General features: G+C 58.6%; 2 protein-coding genes and 1 long non-coding RNA gene across 6 annotated transcripts; 1 reads left to right on the top strand and 2 right to left on the bottom strand.

Annotated features, from left to right (window-relative positions):
- On the bottom strand, positions 1 to 3,629 carry LOC109569629 (uncharacterized). The gene is made up of 2 exons (XR_002182346.2): positions 3,494 to 3,629; positions 1 to 1,959 (listed from the first exon to the last, which is right to left on the bottom strand). It is a non-coding gene; the product is annotated as an uncharacterized lncRNA (long non-coding RNA).
- Positions 3,274 to 8,010, top strand: PHOX2A (paired like homeobox 2A). Its single transcript, XM_019975182.2, has 3 exons — positions 3,274 to 3,695; positions 5,862 to 6,049; positions 6,941 to 8,010. The coding sequence occupies exons 1-3, from the start codon at positions 3,479 to 3,481 to the stop codon at positions 7,388 to 7,390; spliced, it is 855 nt and encodes a 284-aa protein (XP_019830741.2). The 5' UTR covers positions 3,274 to 3,478; the 3' UTR covers positions 7,391 to 8,010.
- INPPL1 (inositol polyphosphate phosphatase like 1) lies at positions 7,982 to 23,417 on the bottom strand. 4 transcript variants are annotated; one of them, XM_070803843.1, is made up of 29 exons: positions 23,043 to 23,417; positions 21,634 to 22,035; positions 18,821 to 18,884; positions 18,579 to 18,729; positions 18,230 to 18,350; positions 17,862 to 18,002; positions 17,523 to 17,616; positions 17,327 to 17,416; positions 17,058 to 17,156; positions 16,795 to 16,945; positions 16,598 to 16,704; positions 16,202 to 16,304; positions 15,923 to 16,119; positions 15,516 to 15,633; positions 14,839 to 14,935; positions 14,426 to 14,564; positions 14,212 to 14,311; positions 14,024 to 14,112; positions 13,710 to 13,791; positions 13,488 to 13,577; positions 12,808 to 12,921; positions 12,583 to 12,671; positions 12,077 to 12,164; positions 11,829 to 11,984; positions 11,507 to 11,585; positions 11,273 to 11,413; positions 9,295 to 9,967; positions 8,907 to 9,040; positions 7,982 to 8,801 (listed from the first exon to the last, which is right to left on the bottom strand). In XM_070803843.1, the coding sequence occupies exons 2-29, from the start codon at positions 21,828 to 21,830 to the stop codon at positions 8,711 to 8,713; spliced, it is 3,795 nt and encodes a 1,264-aa protein (XP_070659944.1). In that variant the 5' UTR covers positions 21,831 to 22,035; positions 23,043 to 23,417; the 3' UTR covers positions 7,982 to 8,710. The 4 variants fall into 4 exon arrangements, with proteins under 4 accessions (XP_070659944.1, XP_019830737.2, XP_019830740.2 ...); XM_019975178.2 differs by lacking the exon at positions 23,043 to 23,417 and adding an exon at positions 22,836 to 22,960; XM_019975181.2 differs by lacking the exons at positions 8,907 to 9,040; positions 23,043 to 23,417 and adding an exon at positions 22,836 to 22,960.
- Positions 23,418 to 24,526: the final 1,109 nt, after the last annotated feature.

Here is a 24,526-nt window from a genome sequence, read left to right as displayed (position 1 = left end):
TTCCATGTCAGAGCATTTTTATTTCCCCAAGAGTGCACACATTTGTGGGAGGAGGGTCTCAGTTAGAAACAGCGTCCACATCAGATGACAACCACTAGCCTCTCTGTTCTGAGGCCCTTGCAGAGCCCAGTTCATTCTACCTGTCTCCTTTTATGCTGAGTTCTCAGCATATCTCACACACACGCAGCCTGGCCTCCAAAGTTGCCCCACCTACACCATCTGAAACACCTGAACCCAACAACAGACAGGGTTCAAACATTTTCTTGGACTTCACCTCAGTGTCAGGGCCAGCCTCAGCACAAACAGCTCCTCGCAGAGACAGGAGCCTTCAACTGCAGAGTCCTGAGTCAGGAGAAGGGCAGCTTCTGCCCAGCTGAGCCAGCAACAGGCATGTTACCACAAAACTTCCAATCACTACAGCCATTTGTTTGATTCCCTGTAAAGGTGTCAAGCATTTACGGATTATATTGGTCCGAACTCTTGGCTGTGTCAGAAGCCCAACTTAAATCGGTTTAGAGGGAAAAAGGAACTTAATGGCTCCATGACCAAAGTGTAGACAAGACAGGGATGGATCATGGAAACGGAGACAGATGGAACCAGGGCCTCGCGTCCCTGCTGGTCCCTACACACACGCATCAGTTGCCCCTTTGCTTCTACTTTGTCCTTGTGGAAGGGATATGGCCCCTTGAAAATTCCTCAGATGAGGAAGGACTTTCTCCCAGGCAGAAGGCTGGCCCAGAGGGAGGGAGTTTCCTGTCCTTGGGGAGTGAGGGGATGAAGAAGGGAGGGTGATCCCTTTCCAAAGAGTGGGGAGTGGGAGTCCGGGATGGGATTCCTTTCCTGGACACAAGGCAGGACTCCCCAACACAAAGAGTTCAGTCTTGCCTTCACGAATCATTCAACAAACAGATATGGGAAGACCTGCGATAGTACCCTGATGTGCTAGCCACTGTGGAAAGGAGGGCTCCAGAGACGGTGATCAACATGAGGACACAGTTCTGCCCTATACCTTGCACTTTGCTGCAAATGCTTCACCAAGGTGAGTAACCAAGAGAAGGAGGTACTACAGGTATCAGGGAAGGCTTCCGGGAAGCAGTGACATCTAAGTTGAGACCTAATGACAAACAAGTGTCTCCCAGGTTTTGGCTTTTTTTTTTTTTTTTTTTTTGGGTGAGGGTAAGGGATGGGGAGGGGAATGTGGTGGAGAGGAGACTGGAATGAACATTCCAACCGGAGACAACAACTCTGAGCTAAAAGATCAATGTGTGAGGGCTGCAAAGAAAACCACGGTGAGGGGGAAGCAGGCTGGAGTACTGGCATGGAGGACCTTGTGGGCCAGAGTGAGAGCTTGGACTTGACCTGAAGACAGTGGAGAGCCACGGGAGTTCTAAGGAAGAGAGCAGTGGCACTGTCTGATTTCCAATTCTGACATCCTTTGGTTCCCTGGGTCAAGGTGCACCTCCCACACGGGCAGAGAGAACATTCTGAGTGAGTTTTAGTTTAGACCTCCTAAAAAGTAACTAGAGAAAACACCTCAAGCCCCCTACAAGCAGTAGTTACAGAAATGGGGGATAGGTGTTAAAGAATGAGTGGCCGGGAGGGTGAGAATGATCTGAGGGTGGGCATGCTCCCCACTGTGTAACTAAGCTAGCGGGGAGGGAACTAGGGAGCCCTTCTCTCATTCCCCTAGGACTCTGGCTGGTACCGAAGGGCTGCCACTTCCTTGCCTTCTTGCTGGGTCTCCACTTCTTCATGGGCAGGATCTGCCAACACTGGGAGCAGGAGGCTAGGGCTGGGTGAGGAAGCTGCTAGATCCTCCTCAGGTGAGCTGCACGGGGTGAAGAGTTCTCTGTTCTGTTCTCCTGGATTCTGTATCCTGTGGCCCCACAGTATGGAGGCCAAGGGCTAAGTCCGTGGAGCACACTGTGGCCAGGTCCAGACTGAATCTAGGTGGTTTTCCTGAAAAAGAAAATGGCCTCTGGAGGAGGGGGTAGAAGCTGAGAGTGAAACAATTGTTTGGTTACTGCCTGGTCTTGACCTTCAACACACACACGTACCCACATACACATACTTTGTGCCCAGGGTGCTAGGAACCAGAGGTTCATACCAGCAGCAATAGGGGGAGGGACTGAGCTATGGGACCTGGGGGAGGGGAGGGGCAGGCTGGGCCTTGAAGGTGCGGGGCAGGGCTTCGTGGCCTTCAGGACAGGCCAGGATAGAGGCAGCCCTCCCCCTCAGTAGCTTCAGGTGGCTCCTTCACAGCAATCCTTCTGCCCGCCAGGCGCTCCAGCTGGTGGGTCTCAGTTCTCCAAAGGCTCTTTCTCTCCACCCCTTAGCTTCTGTTCCTCCGCTGTGTCTGTCCCTGGCCTTGTCTCACTGAGACTCAGTCTCTGTGTGTCTGTCTCACTATCATGGCCCTGTTTTGTTTCATCTCTCTCTTGATCTCCATTGCAATCCTTGTTTCCAACTGTGTCTCGTCCATGTGGCTTCTGTCTCCATGCCTGCCTCACTCGCTTTCTCCATCCCCCCTCTGTCTCTCTGTTATCTTTGTCTCCTCTGTCTCTCTGCCTTGTCCCCACTTCCATCCTCACCTTCCTCTTCTACATGTTTCACCTTGGTTGCCACCTCTGTTCTTGTCTCCCTTCTGCTCCCCCCGCCCCAAATCTAGCTCTCTCCTCCATGTCTCATCCTTGTCTCTGTGAACCCTTATCTCTTATTCCTTTCTCCATCTTTCTCCATCACTGTTTCTGTCCCTTTCTCTCCCTGTCTCCGACTCTGTCTCCTCTCTTCATCCACATCCTCTATCCCCATCCCAGGTCCCATCTCTTTCTCGTTCTTATCGCCATTCGCCCTCCTGAGCCGCCTCCGTGGTCCCCTCCGGGATAGGACCTCGATGGGGGCGGGGCCGAGGGACTGAATCAGAATAACTCGGTTAACTGGACGAATTGAATTAACTTCTTAACACGAGCGAGCGCCGCCAGGCCTGTTTCCCCTCCCTTCTGCGGGGCCGCAGGTGGGGAGGCCAGGGAGAGGGGTCGGGACCCTACGGCCTGGCACGATGCATACACTGAAGGTCTGGTCCGGACTGGGGCGGGATGGGGACTCTAGGGATGGGGGCCCGGGCAGCCTGCCCTGCATCTCTCGAGCCCTAAGAAGGCGGCGGCTACCCTTTGGGTGGGGGGTCGGGGAGACTGGGGGCGGGGTCTTGGCCGTCCAGACCCCGCCCCGACGAGCTCGCCCCGCCCCGCCCCCTCCGCGGGGTCCTGCGCGTTAAAAGGCGCGCGGGCCGGGCTGGGCTGCACTTGCGTTGCACCAAAGCGGAGCGCGGCCGCGACGGGGCGGGCGGTCTCGCGGGCGCTCAGAACTGGCCTCGGGTCCTCAGCGCCTGGCGCTCCAAACCCCATCTTGACCCCAATCCGGCCTGGGACCCAGACTCCGACCCGGCCAGGCCCGGTCCCCGCCCCCGCCCCCCGGGCCGATGGACTACTCCTACCTCAATTCGTACGACTCGTGCGTGGCGGCCATGGAGGCGTCCGCCTACGGCGACTTCGGCGCCTGCAGCCAGCCCGGCGGCTTCCAGTACAGTCCCCTGCGACCCGCCTTCCCCGCGGCCGGGCCTCCCTGCCCCGCGCTCGGCTCCTCCAACTGCGCGCTTGGTGCTCTACGGGACCATCAGCCTGCGCCCTACTCGGCAGGTGAGCCCAGCCCTGGTCCAAACCTCCCTGCAGATCCTACGGCACCCCCAGCCCCTGCCCATTCGGCAAGTGGTTGCGACGGTCCCCCACAGCCGCCACAATCTCTGCCCTAGCCAGATCCTCCAACTTCCCGCGGGACCTACAGCCTCTCGAGTAAGAGGAGGTTCCCTAGGCAGAGTTGAGCCCCACCCTCTCATCCTTCCTGTTCCTCTTTCTCGCTGCTGTATCCCTATCCTGTGCTCTTCAGGTCAAGGAAATAAATAGATCCCTGGTCTAGCCCCAGACTCTTCACCAGGCCCTCCCCTGCCCACAGGCAACGATTGACCACCAAACCTCTCCATACCCTGTATCCTTGGAAGATTGCTCCCGGCTCAGGCCAGTCAGACTGCCCATCCTTATCATCACCACCCCACTTCATGCCCGGCCCCAGCATGGGCCTGGGCGGCAGATGAGCTGCCCAGCTGGGAGCCTTCCTAGAGCTCCAACACCATCAAGCCTCTACTGCCTGGTTTCGAACCCATCCTACATGTGCCCAAACCCTCTTGCACCACTGAAACCCATTCTGTGGCCAGAAGAAAAGGATGCTCAGGTCATTAAGCCACTTTCATTTCTCCATTCCCCTGGAGATTTTCCCAGCTAGAGTCCTGCAGAACCCAGAAGCAGCCCCATGAGATGCCCAAGCCTCCTTCATCCAAGTCTCTAACTGAACCTTCAACCTCATGAAGGCTCTTAGCCACCCTCATCTCTCCAGTTAGAGTCAAAGCTGCCCCACCCAATCTCATTTCCTTGCTTCCTGGGACCACAGGACTCAGTAGAAGATTGGGACCGGTGTGATGGGGAGGGATAGTGAGAGAGACCTGAGCTTGGAGAAATGAAAACCAGGGAGAAACTGGAGTCAAACTGCAACAGGGATAGGGAGATTGGGTACTTGGGGTCATATGCACATGGGGACTGTGGAGATAGAAACAGAAAACGGGGAGATGGGCCCCCAGAAAGCTGGAAGTCTGAGATGAGGAAGATGGGGACAGATACACAAAGATTGAGCAGAGATGGAAAGATCGGAGTCCCTGGGAGAAATGGGGACCCAGGGCTGGGGCGATGAAATAAATACCAGATGATGCGGACAGGAATTATGGGAGATGGGGACCCGGGAAGACTGAAAACAGAGATGAGGAAGATGGGGATAGGCATGAGGTGCTGGAGACAGGATTAAGGGAGATAGAGAACTAGGGAGACATGACAAAGATACTGATAATGGAGATCTCTGGAGAATGGGGAGACCTAAACAGGGGCTGGAGACAAGAATGGGGAGGTAGTATCAGAAATGCTGTCTGCGGAGCAATGGGAAATGGAAGGGGCACATGGGAGACTGCACAGAAAGAGTGACGGGTAGGGTTGGGGCTGGTTTTTGGAGGAGCTGGTAGAAAGAGGTGCCTGGGAGGAAGAAGAAGGGCAAAGAGAAGATGGAGGAAGCTGGGAGGGGAGAAATAACCCTTCACAATGGGTACAAAGAGAAGAATGGTCCAGAAGGGGAAAGTTGCAGATCGATGAGGATGGAGAGAGATGAGGAAGAGGAGAGGGGGACACCTGGAGGAGAATGGGATGTGAAATGGGGCTGAGGAAATGAGGCCTGGGGAGAAGAAGGATGCAGGGTGAAGATGGCCAAATTTTTAAATGTCAGAGAGTCCGTGGCAGGGCTGAAGGTAGACCTAGGCAGGAGAGTCTCAGTTATCCAGCTGCAGTCCATGAGACTGGTTATTGGAGAGACAGGGTGTTGGCGAGACCTCACAGACAGCGCAGGCTAGGAAGGATAGAACAGGATCAGAAGTCAGGTCGATTGAGGGTCGCAGGGGTGGGTAGACTGGTGGGAGGTGGAAGGAACGCTGCGGAGGGCAGCGACAGGTCAAGAGTCTTGACAGAGAATCAGATTTTTGGTTCCCTAGCTGCAGCTGTTGGGTCCCAGGTCTCCCCGCGCCCTGTCCGCCTTCATCCCTGCCGGCTCTATCCAGCGGTGGTGAAGCGATCTGAGATTGAGAGGGCCAAGCCCAGGGGCCAGGTCAGGGGTAGGGGACCGTAAGCGATCCCTCAGGCGCAGAACCCAGCGGGCCGGGCTCGGCTCCTCACATCCCACCCTCGTTGATTCCCCCCTCCCGCACACATCTGTAGTGCCCTACAAGTTCTTTCCGGAGCCGTCGGGCCTGCACGAGAAGCGCAAGCAGCGGCGCATCCGCACCACGTTCACCAGCGCGCAGCTGAAGGAGCTGGAACGCGTCTTCGCCGAGACTCACTACCCCGACATTTACACGCGCGAGGAGCTGGCCCTCAAGATCGACCTCACGGAGGCTCGCGTGCAGGTGTGTTTTCGCGGATGTGTGCGGGGAGCGCGCGCGCGCGCGGAGCAGGGCGGGAAGTTAGTGTCTGACACCTGGGGGTCCGCGGGACAGAGGGGCCTCACTCGGGCAGCCGGCGGGTGCAGCCTGCTGGCAGAGAGCTAGGGCCAGGAGCCAGGGCGTGGGCTGGCGGTGACAGGGCAGGAGAGGACCGGCAGCTCCGGGAGGCAGGCGGCGGGCAGACGGGGCCTGAGGCCTTCGGCAGAACGGAGCTATTCAGCGTCACGATTTCCCCTTGTCTCCCGGGTAGGGCTGAGCACGGTAGAGTGATGCTTGGGAAGCCAGGATGGAGGACGAGTGGGTAGAGGGTCAACTCTAGGTTGGCCTCGGGGCCAAACGAGGCCAAACAGGGGGAAAGCCAAACCTATGAGCCTGGAACGCCCGGGGTTCAGGGTAGGCGCAGGAGCTGGGTCGGGACAGACTTTTGTCGATCTTATAAATCTGAGTTCAGATGTTCAGCTGGAGCGCATTTACTGAAGACCCTGAACAAAAGGTTTCCCAAGTGCCCTAACCCGCTCTCTACAGCCCCGGGCTTCTTGTAGGGAGGAACTGGGGCAAGGGCTTTGGGATACGAGGAGAGCGAAAAACGAGGCCGGTCCAGGAGGCAGAGAACACCGGGAGGCGGCGGGGTCGGCGGGTGGGCAGATCCTAAGGGGAAGACGCTGAGGACCTGGGGGAAGAGACCAGTGGAGCAGGAGAGTGAGGCGAGCCATGAGGAGGGCAGCGAGCAGTGGTGGAGGGCCGAGGGGCCAAGACTCGGAAGGCTGGTTGTCAGTAATCGTGACCCGGCCCCTTCCGGACGGAGGTCTCACTCGCACCTGGCGGTCCCGGGCTGACCGGTCCCTGTGCCCGCAGGTCTGGTTCCAGAACCGCCGGGCCAAGTTCCGCAAACAGGAGCGTGCGGCCAGCGCCAAGGGTGCGGCGGGCGCGGCGGGAGCCAAAAAGGGTGAGGCGCGCTGCTCGTCTGAGGACGACGACTCCAAGGAGTCCACTTGCAGCCCCACGCCCGACAGCACCGCGTCGCTGCCGCCGCCGCCCGCGCCCGGCCTGGCCAGCCCACGCCTGAGCCCCAGCCCGCTGCCCGCCGCCCTGGGCTCCGGGCCCGGACCTGGGCCGGGGCCACAGCAGCTCAAGGGCCCGTTGTGGGCCGGCGTGGCGGGTGGTGGGGGCGGCGGGCCAGGCGCGGGCGCAGCGGAGCTGCTTAAGGCCTGGCAGCCAGCAGAACCTGGGCCCGGGCCTTTCTCGGGGGTTCTGTCCTCCTTCCACCGGAAGCCCGGCCCCGCCCTGAAAACCAATCTCTTCTAGCCGCTGGCCTCCAGAGGCTCCGGGCCTGCCTACCCCTGCCCCTCCAGGGCCTGACAGCCCCTTCCCATCCCAGGTCTGCCTGCTGGCCCCACTCCCACTGTGTCTGACCCCTCCGTGTGCCCTCCCCAGCTTCGGAGACCAAGCCAGGGCTACTCTCCCCCCATTCCGCACCGTGGGGGTGGGGGTGGGGGAGGGTACTTTTCACTGGGATGCCCTCCAGGAGAGCTCAGAGCCCCCTGGCTCTCTTTGAAAAGGGGATCAAACAATGCCTGCCCCAACAGTGCTCAAAGGTGAATCCTCAAATGGAACAGCCCGGCTTCCTCCCCTGCCTCTGCAGCTGGCTGGGTCTCCCCTCGGCTGGTCAGCTGGTCATCATTGGGATAAAGAGTGGCGAAAAGGGTCCCACCTCGGTTTTCTCCCTCACTCCTCCCCACCCATCCTCAGCCGGTCTGGCACAGAGGGGAGGCCCTGAGATGAGCAGAGCTGCCAGGGCATCGGAACAGAGGGGCTTCCTCTTTCCTGTCTTTTTTGTTGTTGTTGCTGTTCTTTTCTTTGAAAAACTTGTAATTTATTGAGGTGAGTTTTGCTCAATCCAAATAAAACTTAATTTATTGACATCACACTGGAACCCTTCGGTACCCACGAAGGGGATAGGCTGCCTGCAAGAGCCCAGTTCCCCTTATGACCAGCGAGGAACCCCCAGCTGCCACACAGCTGCAGTGCAGGTGGTATAGACCAGGAGACAAAACTAAGCAAACTGGCGCTTTGTGGCCAAGATTCTTTGCCCCCACCCAAACCAGCCCTAATAACATTAAAGTGCCCGCCCTCCCTAAACCCACACAGAAAAGCTTAAATAAACCCCAGCCCGGTTCTCGGGCTATTCCTTCATTTCCGGACGGACACCCCTGAGAGGGGGTTGGGAGAAGTCCCAGCTGAGCCCCTCCACCAGTGGTTCAGCCTGGGTGGAGGGTAGCAAGAACAACGGTGAAAGTGGGGACCCAAGACGTACCCATATGGACCCCATGACCTCCCTGGGGCTGGAGGAGTGGCCCAGAAAAGGAGGACAGCACCAGAATAACCGAGGTCCTCGGTAACCATGGCAACTGACCTCCGCAGCCCTGGCTCTAAAAGGTGAGGGGTAGGATGTCCTAATTAGGACAATGATTGGGCAAATGACTGGGCAGTAGGGAACACAGGTCCCCAATAAATAGGCAGAAAAGTACTGCCCCGACCCCTTATAACTCTTAAACTTCAGGGCTCTGGCTGGGCCTTCAAGGGCGGGTGTGGCGCTCAGTTCGCAGCTTCAAAATGCCACCGCGGTCACTTGCTGAGCTGCAGGGTGTCCAGAAGGAGGCGCTTGTGAGCCGGGTCCTGCACCCCAGCTTCCTCCAGGTCTTCTTCAGTGATGTCGCTGTAAGGGTAAGAGATGCTGGGAGAAGGGCCAGGTGGTCCCGAGAGCCCCTAGCTCCGCCCCCAAGGCCAGTCCCACCCCATCCACTTCCAGCCCCGCCCCCACCTGAGAAACTCCAGGTCGTCCCAGCCATTGTGCACCAGTCCCTCCTCATAGCGTTCCAAGCCGATGGCCCTCAGCCAGGCTCCCATGCCTGCCTCACCCAGCCCGCCAGCCCGCCCGACCTGCGGGCACGGAGCCTGAGGGAACAGAGCAGGTTAGAGGCAGCACTGAGGGGGCCTGCACACACAGGACTTGCAGGCAGCCATATTCTGCCGCCTGCTCTGGGGTGGGGAGAGAGGCATAGCAAGGGGCTGATTCCTGCGACCTTCAGCTCCCCAGTGCCCAGCCCAGGGCAGGGGACACCACTGAGTGCTGAGTGGTGAAGTAAAGAGATGCCCCCACCGCAGGCAGGCACACTCTGCAGGCACACAGCCACCCCCGGCCCACATACCTCTTCTGCCAGGTCCTCCTGGATGCTCTCCCGGATGCGAGGCGGAGGGAAGCTGAGAGGCCGGCCGTAGTCCGAGGGCAGCCCACGGGGCGGCTGTAGCTCCAGGGGGCCTGGCAGGAGCATGGCTCGGCCAGGCCCGGCAGGAGCATAGTCCACCTCACTCAGTGTCTTGGCCATCTGCAGCACTGAGCAGGAGCGATCATCCCCACTGGCTACATCCCCCAGGAAAGTGCTGGCGGGTGAGGGGCCTGGCGGGAGCGGGGGTCTTGGATGGGCCTTGGGAGGTGGTGGGCCACGAGCCTCACCCCCACTGCGGCCCCGGATCACTGGCCCTGGCAGAGGATCCAGACCAGGGGGCAGGAAGATGGCCGAATCCGGCAGTGGTGGTGGTGGAAAGTCTGGAGGGGGCAGTGTGCCCCCAGAGTCCTCATCTGATGAGCTCCCCTCTCCTGCACGAGGAGGCCGATGGCGCCCAAGCTGTGGGGCAGGCACTGTGATGGCCACTTTGTTCTTGGTGGCAGGTGGGACAGGAGCCCTGGCAGGTGAGGGTGGCTCCGGGGGCAGCAGCTGGTGTGGCACCCCTTCAAGGACGTAGTAGGCAGGGTTATTGAAGCTGTTCTTGGGTGGGGGGGCCACCACCCCTTCCAGCTCTGGAGCCCCCTCTGGCTTCAACCTGGGTTTGGGAGCAGAATAAAATCAGGGCCCAGAATCAAGGGGAGAAGGGCAGTGGGTGCGGTGGAAGGAGCACCGGGCGGGGAGTCAGGAGATGTAAGCCCCCACCCCTAGACTTGCATGTGACCGTGGGCACGTCACCTTCCCTCTCTGCCCCTTTGTGTCTTCATCTCTAAAACTGGGGAGACAACTGGATAACCCCCAATCTTCCTTGCCTCACTCGCTAAAGAGTCTCCAACCTTTTTTTGATTTTGTAACTGTAAAAGCTGTAAAATGGGTGAAAACAGAGGCCAGAAGGCAGGGCAATAAAAGCCTTCAATGAGAATGACCAGCCAGATGTGGAAAGCCCTGGAGGCACCTGAGCCCAGTCTACTGAGGAATCTTACTCACAGATTCAGGTTAGTTTTATTCAAGGCTGAAGATAAAACCAAGGTGCCTGATAACAGCTGAAGATGACTGAAAATGCACCAGGAGTCTTTATGTTCAAATGACAACTGGATATAATTAAAAAGCAAGCCTCACTTTCCCAAAGTATGATCCATGGAACACTATACTTGACCTTGACCCTTAAACAACATGGGCTTGAACTACAGGGGTCCAACTCTATGCAGTTTTTTTCACTACTATGGTATTGCACAATATATGAGCCACATTTGCTGAATCCATGCGGAACTTCAGATACACAGGAACTGGGGATCCAGAGGGATGACTATGAGTTATACACCCTTAACCCCTGCCATGTTCAAGGGTCAACTGTAGTTCCCCAGGATATTAATAGTTATTGCATGGAAAAGTTTCCTGGCCCATTAAGTTTGGGAAACTATATTCAACACAGCTGAAAAAGGATTTCCTTCCTGTCCACAAGCTCAGAGCTTTTGCTGATACTATTGTGCACTGGGAATATCTAAGAAAAGAATCTAGTAACAACCATTTCCCAAACTCATTTGACAACAAAGCGTTTTCCAATGGGGCATCTTGTAGGACAGTGTTCCACAGAACGCCCCAGGGAAATCTGCTGAGACACAGGCCTTCTCCAAACAGAAGGCTCAACTTAAGTATCTAAGGGAGCTGTTGCAGAAACCATTTCTAAGTCTATTTTTTAAGACAGAAGTGAGAGGAGAGGCTGACTGTGCTCCCTTTGACTCAGAGAACCACACCTTCAGGAGGCCTGGCTGGCCAGTGGCCACGGGTGTAGGGCCCCACAGAGACCCAAGCAACAGATGATCCCCAGGCCAACCCTGAGAGCCACGCACAGTGATGGATCAAGATGGATAAGGGATTGGAATGACAAGTTTCCTTCTCTCACCTGGGAGTCAAGGGCTCCTCCCGGGGAGCAGCTCGGGGCGGGGCTGGGGGCCTCCCAGTTGGTGGTGGCTTCTCTGGTTCTTCAAATAACTTGGACAGGGGGCAGGAGGCCTCTGTGGAGGCTGGCTTGCGGCTCCCTGACCTGCAGGGTGCACAGGGGAGGGAGATAAAGCAGGAGCTGGCCACGAGTCCCCAGGCACCGCTTCAAGTGACTCCCCACAGAGCCCCAGCTCACCGGGGATCCTGGCTGCCTCGGGACACAGAGGGGGCTTTGCTCTTTGCTCCTGCCTCGTCCTTATCAATGCTGATCCACTCTGTGAGGGGAAGGGAAAGGAGACTTAGAAGGGACCTGGGGTCCTGCACCTCATAGACACCCATGGGCTAGCTAGCCCCTTCCCAGCTACTCCCTAGGGCAGGTCCACCCCCCAGACCTGGCTGTACAACTGCCAAATGTTCCAGGGATTCCAACGCCCGCCCCGCAACCCTGGTCCTCCTCTCCTAGACCTGCCCGCACCGCCCCATTGTATGCCCCAAACCCCTCCCAATGGAGCCCCCACCATAGAGTCGCTCACGGGTGCCCAGGCGCTCTGTGGGCACCCGCACCTTCATGGAGCCACGGATGTTGCCTGTCTCCTCGCCGCGGTGGGACAGGAAGGTCAGGAACTGCTGGGCTGTGCTGCCAATCATTGACTTGAGCGCCACCACGCACTCCCCTGAAGGGCAGATGGAACAGACCAGCAAATTGCCAAGCCTTCCTAGGGCCCTGCTCGGCTTTCTGTGCCCCTCAGCCCCCCTCTGCCCTCACCATAGGATTCGTAGCCGTCCATGGACTTGACTGTGAGCAAGAGGTGCTGGTCTTGCAGGTACTCGATATCAGCCAGAATGGGGTTGAGCTGGGAGCAGAGAGGCCCAGTGAGGAATAAAGCACCCCCCACCCCACTTCCTGCCATGACTGTGGCTCATCCCATCCTCAAGCTTGTCCATGCTCACTCCCGTCCACCTGAAGGAAAGATTTCCATGGGCCTTTCAGAGCACTCAAGAGCCCTGTAACTAACTGATTTTCTGCATCAACAATTGCCAACACAGCATCTGACGTTTAGTGAAGCCTTGAGAAGTATCTATGGAACGAATGAGTGAACTGCAACTTGGTCTCCAAACCGCCCTCCCCCCGCAAGTAAAGCACATGCCGTCGTCCTCACTCATGCCCACTCCACGCACAAGCCCACACTGTGGGCTCTTCCCACCCTCCCAGGCAGGCTCCAGGTGGCATCTGGCTGCACTTCCCTCTGTGCCCTCACCCCCAAGCCTCACCGTGGGCAGCTGGCGTGAGGACCACTGCACCTTGAGGAAGTTGATGTTGTCACTGCTCTGGGCATCATTTTCAAAGCTCTTCTTATATTCTGGTGGGGGAGGGGACACCCAACTGAGTGCCACCTCTCAGCTTCCCTTCCCCCTAACTAGGGGGCTGCCCACTCTGGGCACCTCAGGCCTCCCATCCCCAATGACCCACACCCAGCCCTGGGCCCCGCCTCAGACCCTCCAGACAGGTAGAGTAGAACTCGATGAAGAACTTGGTGCGGCTGGCCGTCTTCACAATGGCCTCAATGCTCTCAAATTCGATGTAGGCCTGGTCTGAGGTCTTTGAGAGCCCTGAGGGGCAAAGGGAGGAATGCAGACAGGAGGGCTGAGAGGGTGGCAGAAGGAACAGGACACAGACACTGAGCACTGGGGCAGGGAATCTGGAGCCCTGGCAGAGCAGGAGGGAAGGCCAGGAGGGGCCTCCTCCATCCCAAGCAGCCCAGGGAGACCCCAAAGCTTGGACCTGAGGCTGGGACAGACAGACAACCCAAGAATCAGAGACCATCTGAGAAGGGGCTGGGAACCAGAGTGCCTGCAGGATAGGCCCACCAACAATCCACCATGCCACTAGGCACACGGGTACATGAGGAGCCCCAGGCAGGCAGAAACATGTACACAATTACCTCCATACGCACACACCTGCTCACAGGCATATACCTCTCACGGTGACTCAGGAACACAGACAGCTTTACACATCACATATTCAGACACATTCCTGCACATGCATGTATGTACCCGCCCCTACACACCCACCCACACACACACTCAGATATATTCAAAGCTATGCACACCCCCCAGGCTAGCACCTGCACCCACCCAGATGGATGCCGCACCCACAGCACAGCCAGAATAGCCACCTTTCTTGGAGATGAACTGAGAGGTAACTCCAACCTCAAATGTCCCAAACACGGGGGAGTGGTCGCTGGTGACGATGTCATCTGTGCAACCTGGGGGAGGGGAGTAGGAATGGGGGCTCAGGGGAAAGCTCCTTACTCTCTGCTCCTGACTCCCAAAGCCAAGGCAGAGTCAGGTCAGGGACCACCCGGGATCGCCCATCACCCTGTCCGGGAGGCTCTGACCATAGGAATTGCAGATGATGTGGGTCTCGGGATAGGATTTCCAGAGAATCCGGTCACACCATGAAGGCACGTTGGTCCGGACCTGGGGCAGGGTCAGCAGTGTGGTCAGGGGTCAGCTGGGGGTTGCTCAGCTGAGGCCCATGCCCCTACCACACTGGGTCCAACATCCACCTCCAACACCCAGGATCACCCCCAAGGCCTCAAGGGGCCATAGAGGCTGGAATGGTAAGTGCAGAGGCTTGACCCCACACACACTCTTGATTCACCACAGTCCTGGGGGGTCTCCTTGGGCCTAACCCATTCTCCTCACTCACCCCAGTTGGCTTCTGCTTGTGCCAGGCATACGTGTCCCGGGAACCCCGCTCATAGCGGTAAGTGGGTGGGAAGGAGATCTCCTCCTCACCTAGGAAAGGCAGGGATGGAGGGGTCAGGGCCCTGAAGACCCGGGGATCCTACTAGGACCCTGGCCCTCAGGGACTGCCGCTACCGCGCCCATACTCACTGAATCGAAGGAAGACCTTGTGCTTTTCCCGCTCCAAGTTGAGCTGGTCCACCCTGAGCAGGGGCTCAAACTCCTTCCTGCTGATGTAGTTCAGGATCTCCTGAGGGGAGAGGGCACATAAAAGCTGGGGCCTTGCCCTCTCAAGCCAGAGGTGAGAGCCCAGTTAGGCCCCAGCCCAGCCTCCCTACCCACCACCCACGGGCCCTGCTCACACCTGTATATCCATGTCCAGGCGGTAGTTGAGGTCCCCGAACCAGAAGAGGTGAGTGAAGCGCAGAGATATGTCAAAGGCGCTGAGCTGCCGATCGCCCAGCGTGAGTAGCCGCAGGATGTCCAGGTAGTTCTGGTTCCGCCTGTGGTAGGGGTAGGGGGAGCTCCAGGGTCAGATGTCAGGCACAGACATGTAGATAAGAAGTCTCTGGCTGGGGTTGGGGACAGGGCAGGGATCAGGGTCCCTGGGGACAAGGTCAAAATCAGGGATAGACAGAGGGGTCCTGAGTTGAGGTAAGGAAGGAGGCCTTGGGGGACAGGGATGTAGGAGGGTCGTGGACTAGAATACGGGAGAGGCAATAGGTCTCAGGAACAGAGGATAAGGCTAAAGAGATGACTGGGAAGGCACCCCCTCACCGGGCCGTCTTCTCATTTCCTGAGGTGAGGTGACAATTCACAAAGCCAAATGAGGTGCCATTGAACATGAAGGAGACACCCACGGCCCCCTTGTTTCCTGTCAGGGCAACAGAACAATGTCTGGGTCACCCTCGGTGGGCTCCCAACTTTACCCCCCACCCGTTGAAGCAGCAGTGGAAAGATCCTCCCGACTCCCCCACAACATAAGGCAGGCAGTTCCCTGCATACACAACCACGCCTTCTCTGGGGTCCACACCGGGCACTTGCAGCCCCATCTGGATGGTCTGAGTCTGTCTGCACGTGAGAGCAGAGTCCCTGGAGATCACAGGGACCCCGGTGTTGAAGGGGCAAGGCTTTGTAGATACTGAGCACAATCTATCCTGAGGTAGCACACTGGACTGCAAACAGGGAGACCTGGGCACTATGCTGGTGCCAGGCTCTATCATGTGCTAGCCTGTGCGACCTGGGACAGGTCACTTGACCACTCTGGGCTCGAGTTTTATCATCTATGAAATGGAGATAATTATCCTGGCCATGCCTCCTGGTAGGGCTGGAAGAGATTTAGAATATGAACATGCTTTGCAAAGTTCAAAGAGTTCTATAGATAGGAGACCCTGGACCCTGGCTGGAAAGGAAGCAGGAAGAGTAGCCAGAGGGACCCCACCCTCTCTCCTCACCCAGGGTGTTGGCAATGCCGGTCTTCACGCTGGACGTACTGACATGGCTGATGCGGTTCTCGTGCTCTGGCTTGACCAGCACGGCCACCTTGATGTTCCACAGAGACTGCATAGCAATCTGGGGAGAGGGTGCAGGGTCACCCCTGCCCCAGGCTGGGCCACTGTCCCCACCTCCCTCACCCTCACCCTGCCCAGCCCACACTATAGACGGTTCTGGAAATCACAAGGTAAGAAGGCCTGCCACACCTTTTCCTGAGGAACCAGAAAGAGTGGCCTTCCCACAGCATAAAGGACTCAGGGTAGACTTCCTAAAGGATATTCCCAGGGACCAGAAGGAGAGCCAGTCAAGCTGGGGGGAGCCAGCCAGTGTGTGGGGAAAGGAGCTGGACACAACAACACCCCCTCACCGGGCGGTAATCCAGATCCGTGAGCTCCTTGAGGCCCCCGCGGAGCAGGTCCAGCCACTCGCGGTCGCCCACCGAGTTCTCCTGGGTCCCAAAAACATAGATGTCATGGGGTATGGTCACCGTGACCTCATCCAGGGTCTTCCCCAGACCCTTCGATGTGAACCAAGATGTCACATTTTTCGGAGGCGGCACACTTCCTGGAGGTGGAGGGGACGGGGCAGTCAGGCCCCTGCCTGGAGCCCTTCCTCTCTCCCACCCGAGTCCCTCCGCAGGCCTGACCCATGTTCCAGGTGCCTATGAAGATGGAGATCATGTCGGGCTCGTCCTGCTTGGAGTGCTTGTTCTTCATGAGCTGCAGGAGCTGGCAGAAGGCTTCACGCTTCTGCAGGGGACAGCGGTTAGTCAGGCACAGGTGGGCAGCCAGGAAGTCCCCTTCCACGGGCCTACCCTGCTAGGTGGCCGGTCTTTCAAGGACAGGGACACACCTCTGGCTCACCACCACACCCCCACTCCTCAAGCATACAGCAAGTGCTCAGTAAATGTTCACTGAATGATTATCAGCCCACCCTCGGGCCGCCCATTCTCAGCACACATACTCTCCACCCCATCATCTTTTTCCTCCCATCTGGCAGGGACCCCTGCGGCCCCCGGCGGCCAGGCCCATGCGCTGCTCACCCGGGCGCTGACGAAGATGAAGTCCTTCCGCTGCGTCCGGTCCTTCTCCTTCTCAAACACGACGCCCAGCTTGTTCTGGACCCGCTGGGACTTAATGAGCTGGCGGACTAGGGGATGGAGAATGGGTCACACCACCCTGTGCCCACAGACCCAGGGGGCCCACCCTGCTGCCCAACCTGGGTTGGGCCCTGGCTCACTGCGGTCATGCGTGAAGGTTGTCCAGTCCTCCTGCGAGTCCCGCTGTCTCCTCAACAGCACCAGCCGCCCACCCTCCACGTCCACACTCAGCGTGAACTTCTGTGACTTCCCAATCTTGGTCAGGTCACCCAGGGTCACATCCAGCTTCACCTGCAGGCAAGGAAGTGGGGGTGCTGCTGAAAAGACCTGGGGAGCAGGTAACACCCTCTTCACCTCCACCGGCTCTCTGCCCTGGAATGTCCCCCCACCCCCCGCTATGTACCTCAAAGGCCTGCACAGGGATGGTCTTGGCCTTACGTGTGGATGGCTGCAGTGGGGCCGGGGGGGCTGTGGAACTCATGTCCTGCAGGGCCTTCAGGGCCTGGAGGGGGCAAGGGCAGGGCCAGGTCAGGAGCCTTGCTGAGGGCAGGGGCAGGGAGGGCCACTGCTGATGTTGGTGTCAGTGCTGAACTACAGATTCAGGGTTCAGATCAAGACAAGGCAAGTGGCCAGGTGAGGGGATCAGGGGTCAGAGATCAGGAGTCAGGGCACCTTCTTCTGGATGCCTGACAGGAAGTCCTTTAGCACTGACAGCTTCAGCACCAGGCTCTCTAATTCCTGCTCCCCGGTCTGTGGTGGGTTCTGCAGGGAGAACGAATGAGGTTTGTCCATGAGACCACCTAGCAGGAGCCCCCCCGCCCAGTCCCGGAACACAAACCCACCCCCAGAGCTCTCTCCACAGTCCCACCTGCTGCTGCAAAAGGCGGGTCACCATGGGTGAGCTCTGCTGGTCAAACACCTTGGACAGGATCTCCAGACCTGACAGGACCTTGTCCACCTCACTATGGAGACACTAGGTCAGAACTCCTCACTCTGACCCAGGTACAGGGAAAAGGGGCTGAGTGTGTAGGAGTTTCAGCTGCCCCCATGAGGATACAAGGGTTGAGGTGAGGAAGAGTCAGGAGGCAACAGCAGGCTCTCTGTACTGAGCCAGAGGTCAAAGGTCAGGGCATCTGTGTAGCAAGGGAGCGGGAGAGGACAGCTATGAGGTAAGGGTGGGGCGCATGGCATTGGGTGCCCCAGGTACCTGTGCAGCCTCCGGCATGAGGTGGCGAGGGTGCGGGTGAGGTGTGGCAGGTTGCTGGCTCCACCCCGCACGGCCTCCAGGTCCAGCCCGTAGCTGCCTTTCAGGTACTCATGGGAGACAGTGCTCAGCCCATTGGGAGCACTTGGGGGAGGGGTAAGAGGTCAGTGGAGGCCCGCTGATACTGTCCTAGCACCCCACCCCCTCCCTAGAGGAGATGGTACAAGTGGCAATGAGAGTGCAACAGACCAGGGTGTCTGCCTCCTGGGGGTCGGGGAGGGGGTGCCTTAAAGGTCTTCCCACCTTTGTTGAGGGCATGGTTCTCAGAAAAGACAAGGACTGCCTGCTCAGGAGGGATTGGGGGGTCTCACCTCTCAGCAGCTGGAGTTGTGGGGGTCTCAGGGGCTGCTGGGGGGCTGCTGGGCCCCATGGGGGCAGAAATGCTGGTAGAGCCAGAGCGCGGGGGCAGTGGGGGCTTCTCGTCCTCCCCATCTGTGGACAGGGGCCAGGAGGCAGCGGTATGAGCCTCCTGCTCTCCGTGAAGTGGGGGGTGGGGGTGGGTACCATGGCTGTCAGGGCGTTCCATGGAAGGGAATAAATGGCCCAGGCACCAGAAGAGTGGCAGGGGGCTTCAGAGGAGGCAGGTTGAGAAGATGGGGTGGGAAGTCACGGGGGACGTCCGGTGAGGGGCAGGGAAGGTACGTGGCACCCAGGCAGCACCTGAGGCGTCACGGTCGTCCGGCGGGTCCGGCTCTCGCTCCCGCTCCACAGGCAGCAGCAGGGCACACACCAGACCCTGGTTGGGCTGGGCATACAGGCTGATGAGCTCCCCCAGGGTCTGGAAGCGTCGCACTGGCACACCCTGTGAGGTCTGCAGGCCGGGAAGAGTGGGAGAAGTGTCAGTCACCTGGTCCCCAACCTTAGGCTAGAATCAAGGACGGGGTCAGGGTCCAAGCTCCTACCTGCACAGCCAGGAAATCTTCTCCGTCAGGTAGAATTCGGTATGTGTGCACATGCTTCTGATACCTGATGGCAAAGCAGGGGGTCCAAATCTGTCTCCCCCAGGATGGCATCTAAGTCCCAAGGCATCTGTTCCTCCTGCCAACAAGCGGGCCCAGCCCCCGGGGCCCCTTGGCTAGGTTTCCTTGAAACTGTCTACCCAGGCTGCACAGGGTTAATGATGGGGCCTGTCCACTCTATCCTGCTGGTGCTAAGCAGAGCAGGAATGACCGGACCCCACCCCAGACCTACACACGCTCCACACCCACTGCAAGGCCGGGGAAGCAGCAGGCAGCTCTTTTGTGGCTTCCACAGCTGTCTAAACAGACCCTCTGGGCTGTGGTACTAGTCTGGGCCCCCCGCCAGAGTAAGAGTTCTCAGACGCCTGGGTAACTCGTCTGCGTGCATGGGTGACGTGCTATCACAAGTGTGTCTGCTGCCTGTGTTTACGCTGGTTGTATGGTTCTGCTGGAGTCAGGTGTGTCTGAAGCAGTCTTGCTGAGCGGATGTCGGGATACCACCCTAGGGCTTTCCTTTCCCTTCCTCAGACACCAGGAAATTGGGAGGACACATGGGGGCCCCCGGTGGGGGACCTGGGCCTCTAGGAGCCCCAAGCAGAGGAGGGGCACGAGGGGTGCTGACAGATGGCAGCAACAGCTGAGCAGGTGACAGCTGAGCCTGGTCCAAATGGTACAGCCCGCGCTCAGTGGGGGTGGAGGATTTCTACAGCCACGCCTCCAGGCAGGCTTGCCCAAGGGAGTCACCTGGACCCTGTGTCGGCAGTAGGTGGGTACTGGCACTAGAGAGGATCAAACGTCTACTTGAGGAGACCCTATACCCTGGACACAGGGCCACCCTCTCCTCTCAGGAAAACTCTCCTTTTGGGGACTCTCCTGACCACTGGCACAAACTGTGTGGGTATCTGTGTGTGACTGGGTGTATTGGTTTGTGGACTGTGGGTCTGTGTTTATAACAATAATAGCATCCCATTAACTGCGTCTGATCTCTGTGACAAGCCAGGTACTCAATGTCCTACAGACATAATCTCATTTAATCCTCACACTTTAAGGAAGATATTATTATTATCATCCCTATTCTCCAGAAAAGGAAACTGAGGCTCAAGGAAGAAAAGTGATTTGCCTAAGGCCACAAAGGAAGAGGCCCAGCTAGCATTTAGTCAGGACAGAGACCAGGACCTGTATCCTGGCCTGCTTGTCGGATTGCCTGTGACTCCAGGGGCAGGGGTGTGTCTTTGTTTCCCCTGTACACATAGGTGTCATGTACAGGTAAGCAAGTTTGTTTCTGATCACCCACCTCTAGGCTCCTGAGATGCAGGGAGTAACCGGAGTCAGCTGGTAAAGCTGAAGCTCCCACACACAGACAGACCCCCACCCGACCCAGCCCCTCCCTGGTAATGGAGCCAGAATTTTTCCCTCCTGGGACAATAATGTTCCCCGTCCAGACACAGGCCCAGCTGTCCCCCTCCCACTCAACAGCTGACCTAGCACCTGCCTTCCTCCCCTCCCTAATTAGGGGGCTGGTATGCAGGACTCTTAAGATATTCATCTGCCCAGGCTGTCCCTCATCAGTCTCCCCTCTCGGGCCTCAGACGTGGGACATAAGCTGAAACTTAAGGGACATAAGCCCCTTCCTCTTCAGGTCCACTGCCTAGGCCAGGGTTTCTCAACCTCAGCACCACGAACATTATGGACCGCATTCTTCTGTTGTGAGGGACGGTCCTGTGTGCTGTCGAACAGCATCCCTGGCTTCTGCGCACTAGAAGCAGGTAGCACGATACCAGTTGCGAGAATCAAAAATATCTCTGCCAACTGTCCGGAGGGGTAAAATCAAGCCCAAGTGAAAACCCCTGGCCTAGGCCAGTGTACCCCCAAGATGTGAGGAGAACAGAGGGGAAAGAGACAAGGATAGGGACTTGGGAGAGCTCATGGAGCTGAGCAACATAACTAGAGTTAAACAAAGCAGCATCACAGCTTCCCACTCACTACCTCCCACTCCAGAGGCCTACAGGAGCCCACCCAGTGGCTGATCTGGGTTGGGGGGGGCTGCAGCTCAGCAAGATTCCAAAACCGAAAGTGCAAACCCACCCAACACCACCGCCACACATGGCTGATGGGTAGAAGCACAAAACCAGGCCCACTCGGAGAGCTGCCAAATCTAGCCCCACACTCAGCACCCACAGCTCAGGCCTAGGGCAGCCGCATTCCCAGAGCTAGAGCAGACACACTCACTCACTGATTCATGAAATAATGACAAGGCCCCATACAGCCTCCCCTCCCCTTCTCCTCCACACTACCCTGCCCCCCAGACCAGTCATACATATCCAGGCAGGCCCCAGTCTCAGTCCTGGGATTCAGAAAGTCCCCATAAGGAAGCTGCTGGGCATCCCCCCACACAGGCCATCAGTTCTTCTGGCCCCGGCTCCGAGTCAGATACCTGATCCCTTCATAAACACAAATGCACACAACCTTGGAATGTACACCCTCACGCCTGCCTGGAGGATGCCTGACCCGGTCTACCAGAGACTCTTTGCATTTTCCCCAATTACAGCCACCCGGGGCAGCAGGACCCCACATACTCTGCCCCCAGACACACAGCAGGAAGGAAGTGCTCCCAGCATCCTTCATTAAGTCCGGCAGAAAGCCAAGGTCCTCACTCTGGGGGGCGCTGGCGTCCCACGGTCCCAGGCCCTACCCCCACAACACTCAAGGAAGCCCGGGCCGTGCCCCCGCCCGCTCGGAGCCCCGGCCCCACTCACAGGACGCAGAGAGCAAAGGCTCCCGCCACGCTCTCGCTGTCTCGGACCAGGAAGCTGCCATCGCGGCCTGCCCGGGCCAGCAGCTCCTCGGCGGCGGCGCGGCTCAGGTCGCGGTGGTACCAGGCGGGGGCCGGGCTGCCCAAAGCGGCTCCCGGCCCAGCGCCCCCCGGGCCCGGCGCTCCGCACGCGGAGGCCATGGCCCGCGCAGGGCTCAGCGCCGCCCGCGCCCACCGTCCCGCGCCATCCGCCCCGGGACGCTCGGGGCTGAGGCTGGGACCGGGCCCGGGTCCCGGGGCTAAGGATCCGCCGGCGAGGCCGACCCGGAGATCGGAGCTCCGCGTTCCGCCGCGCTTGCCGCCGGGTTTGCCGCGCAGCCGACGCCGCCAGCAGCGCCGGCCTCAACTTGAAGAGAAAGAAAAGTTTGTTCAGAGGCGGCGGGGGAGGGGCAGGAGCGGAGCGCCTTGCCGAGCGGCCGGCCCCCACCCCCACCGCTCGGCCCGAGGCTCGACCCGCCCCTGCCCCCACCCTCTTCCCCATGGGGAAGTTGTCCTCTGCATCCCGCAGGACCCAGGACCCCCCAAGTCCCAGGGCCTCTCAAACCCCACATGATCCTGCCCCGCCATCACCAGAGGCGATCCAGCTCCTAACCCCCGCATCGAAGCCCAAGTCCCCTCCATCCTGCGCCCGACACTTCGGGATCCCGACCCCTTCCTTCTACACTGGCAATTATACAACCCCCCAACTCCCATAAACGTTTGATCCCACCCTCAAATCCTTTCCATTCGGACTCCCTACAGACTCGTAGGATCGAGTTACCAAAATCTGCAAAGGATCCCATGATGAACCTCCTGCCGTCCCCTCTCTCCATCATCCCCAACTCCCTTGAAATCCCCTCTTAGACCTGAACCCCCAAACTACTGGGTCCAAATCCCGTGGGGGGATCCCTACAAACCCCCAGAAGAGCTCCAGTGTCCTCGAATTCCCAAGCACCGTCCCTGGCAGCCCCTCTCAGCCCAGGCAGAGCCCTTCCCCCTCTCGGCCAAGTTCCCTGGCACCATCCCCCATACCCGCAGGCCCGGGCCTTGAGGGGTTCAGCAGTCAAGAGAGTAGGCCTCCTTTTGCCCACACAGAAGAAAGTTCCCTCAGCCCCCAGGGCTCCCGACCTATCCCTAGAGCCTCGGCTGCCGTACTCAGACTCCCACCTCCTGGGCTGCTCCGAAGCCCCCTTCCCCGGGGAAGCGGCCCTGGACTCTCAGCGGCCACTTAAGATGGCCATCCTCCGCCGCCGCACCCCCCTCGCCTTCCGCCCCGCCCGCCGCTCCGCCCCCGCGGCTCTCCGCGGAGCCGGGGGTAGCACCCGCGCGCCCCGCCTCGCCCGGGCCCAGCGCCTTGATCCCAGAGCTGCTGACCGGCCGATTGACCTCGGGCAGGTCACGGCGCCTCTCCGAGCCTCGCCTTCCGGCTCTGTAAAATGGGGATAACGTTTTGAGGGCAGAGTCCACGGGACTGTGCTTGTAAAGCTCTCGGCACGGGGCCCGGCATCCAGTGGGCGCTCCCGAAAGGCGGCTATTTTTATTATTAATTAAGGAGTAACGAAGGTGACAGCTGTGTAAACTGTAAAGCGCGGCGGCGGAACGAACGGGTATTATTAGCACCCGCCCCCGCCCCAGCTACTCCCTCCAAGTCAACAAACTTGAGCCTGTGGGCGGGACGCGGAGCCAGGAGCCCCCTAAACCGGGTTCGCTCCGTCGTCCCCTGGCCTCTTCCCCTCCCACCAGGAGAGGTAGGGCCCACGGGCCGCCCGGAAAGGTCAGCAGCTCTTAGGAGGGTCTGGCCCACCCCTCCCCAAAAAAAGACCTAGCCGGTGGCGGCGTCTCCTGGGAGTCCGCTTCCTGCCCCGCCCCTCCGCCCCCTGGATCCTTAAAGGCACAGGCCTCCCGCCTGGTTCCCACTGCCGCCAACTCAGGCCGCTGTCAGAGGATCCCCTTTAACCTGGGAACTTTCACTTTGCTGAATAAAATCTGTGTATGGGTCAATTTCAAAGAGTTCCTTTCTCTGTTTCAAATATACAGTGACTTTACTCAGCTGGAGCAAAACCAGGGACGTGGAGAGGGGTCTGTAGGGCCTTCCAGACTAGATAAACGTAATGACTGAGACCCACCCACACGCGAAACAGTGTCTCAAGACCTCTCCAGTAACCCAATTACTCGTCCTCTAATCTGTGGCCAACTTCCCCCTTCAGTAACCTCTTGTTATGAGGAGGCGAGAGAGACCTAGACTGAGTCTTCACTCCTGGCTTCTAGTTTCAAGTTGAGGACACCACCTGCCTGGAGTTCTCATTCAGGTACCTGCGCCTCTCTGAAGATAACTGTGGTTGGGATGTGGAGACAAAGGCTTCCTCCAAGGGGAAGCCGGAGACCCTGAGATAAACTGAGGCCCAATTCCTGGGGGCTGTGTAACGACAGAGCAATCCTCCAGGAGAGGCACACCTACTAGTCCTGGAGGGGACAAAGGTACCTACCAATCCTGGAGGGGACAAAGGTGTCAGGGATAGTTCCCGCCTCTGAGAAGCCCTAAGAGTTTCCGCCCCTCTTCCAGGACTCAGCAGAGCTGAACTAGGGCTAGAATCTGCAGTGTTTGCTCTGCGGGAACCTCACAAACTGCCCTCTTCTCTGAGGTGCCAAGCCCCAACTCTGCCCCTTCAGTCAGTATCATGGGTGAATTTGTTTACACACACACACACACACACCCCCAGCTTTCCCTGGACTCCAATCCCCAGTTTTCCCATATCAGCACAAGGGAGCACAGAGCCTGGGGAAAAGGGCTTCCTCTGGGACCCAATATAAATAATGAAGTCCTGGACTTGGCTGTCTCATTTGGGGCTACAAGGGCC

Source organism: Bos indicus, chromosome 15, assembly GCF_029378745.1.
Source record: "Bos indicus isolate NIAB-ARS_2022 breed Sahiwal x Tharparkar chromosome 15, NIAB-ARS_B.indTharparkar_mat_pri_1.0, whole genome shotgun sequence".
Classification (NCBI taxonomy): domain Eukaryota; kingdom Metazoa; phylum Chordata; class Mammalia; order Artiodactyla; family Bovidae; genus Bos; species Bos indicus.
The sequence above is the reverse complement of the archived record's forward strand: the minus strand, read 5'-3'. Positions and strand labels throughout refer to the sequence as shown.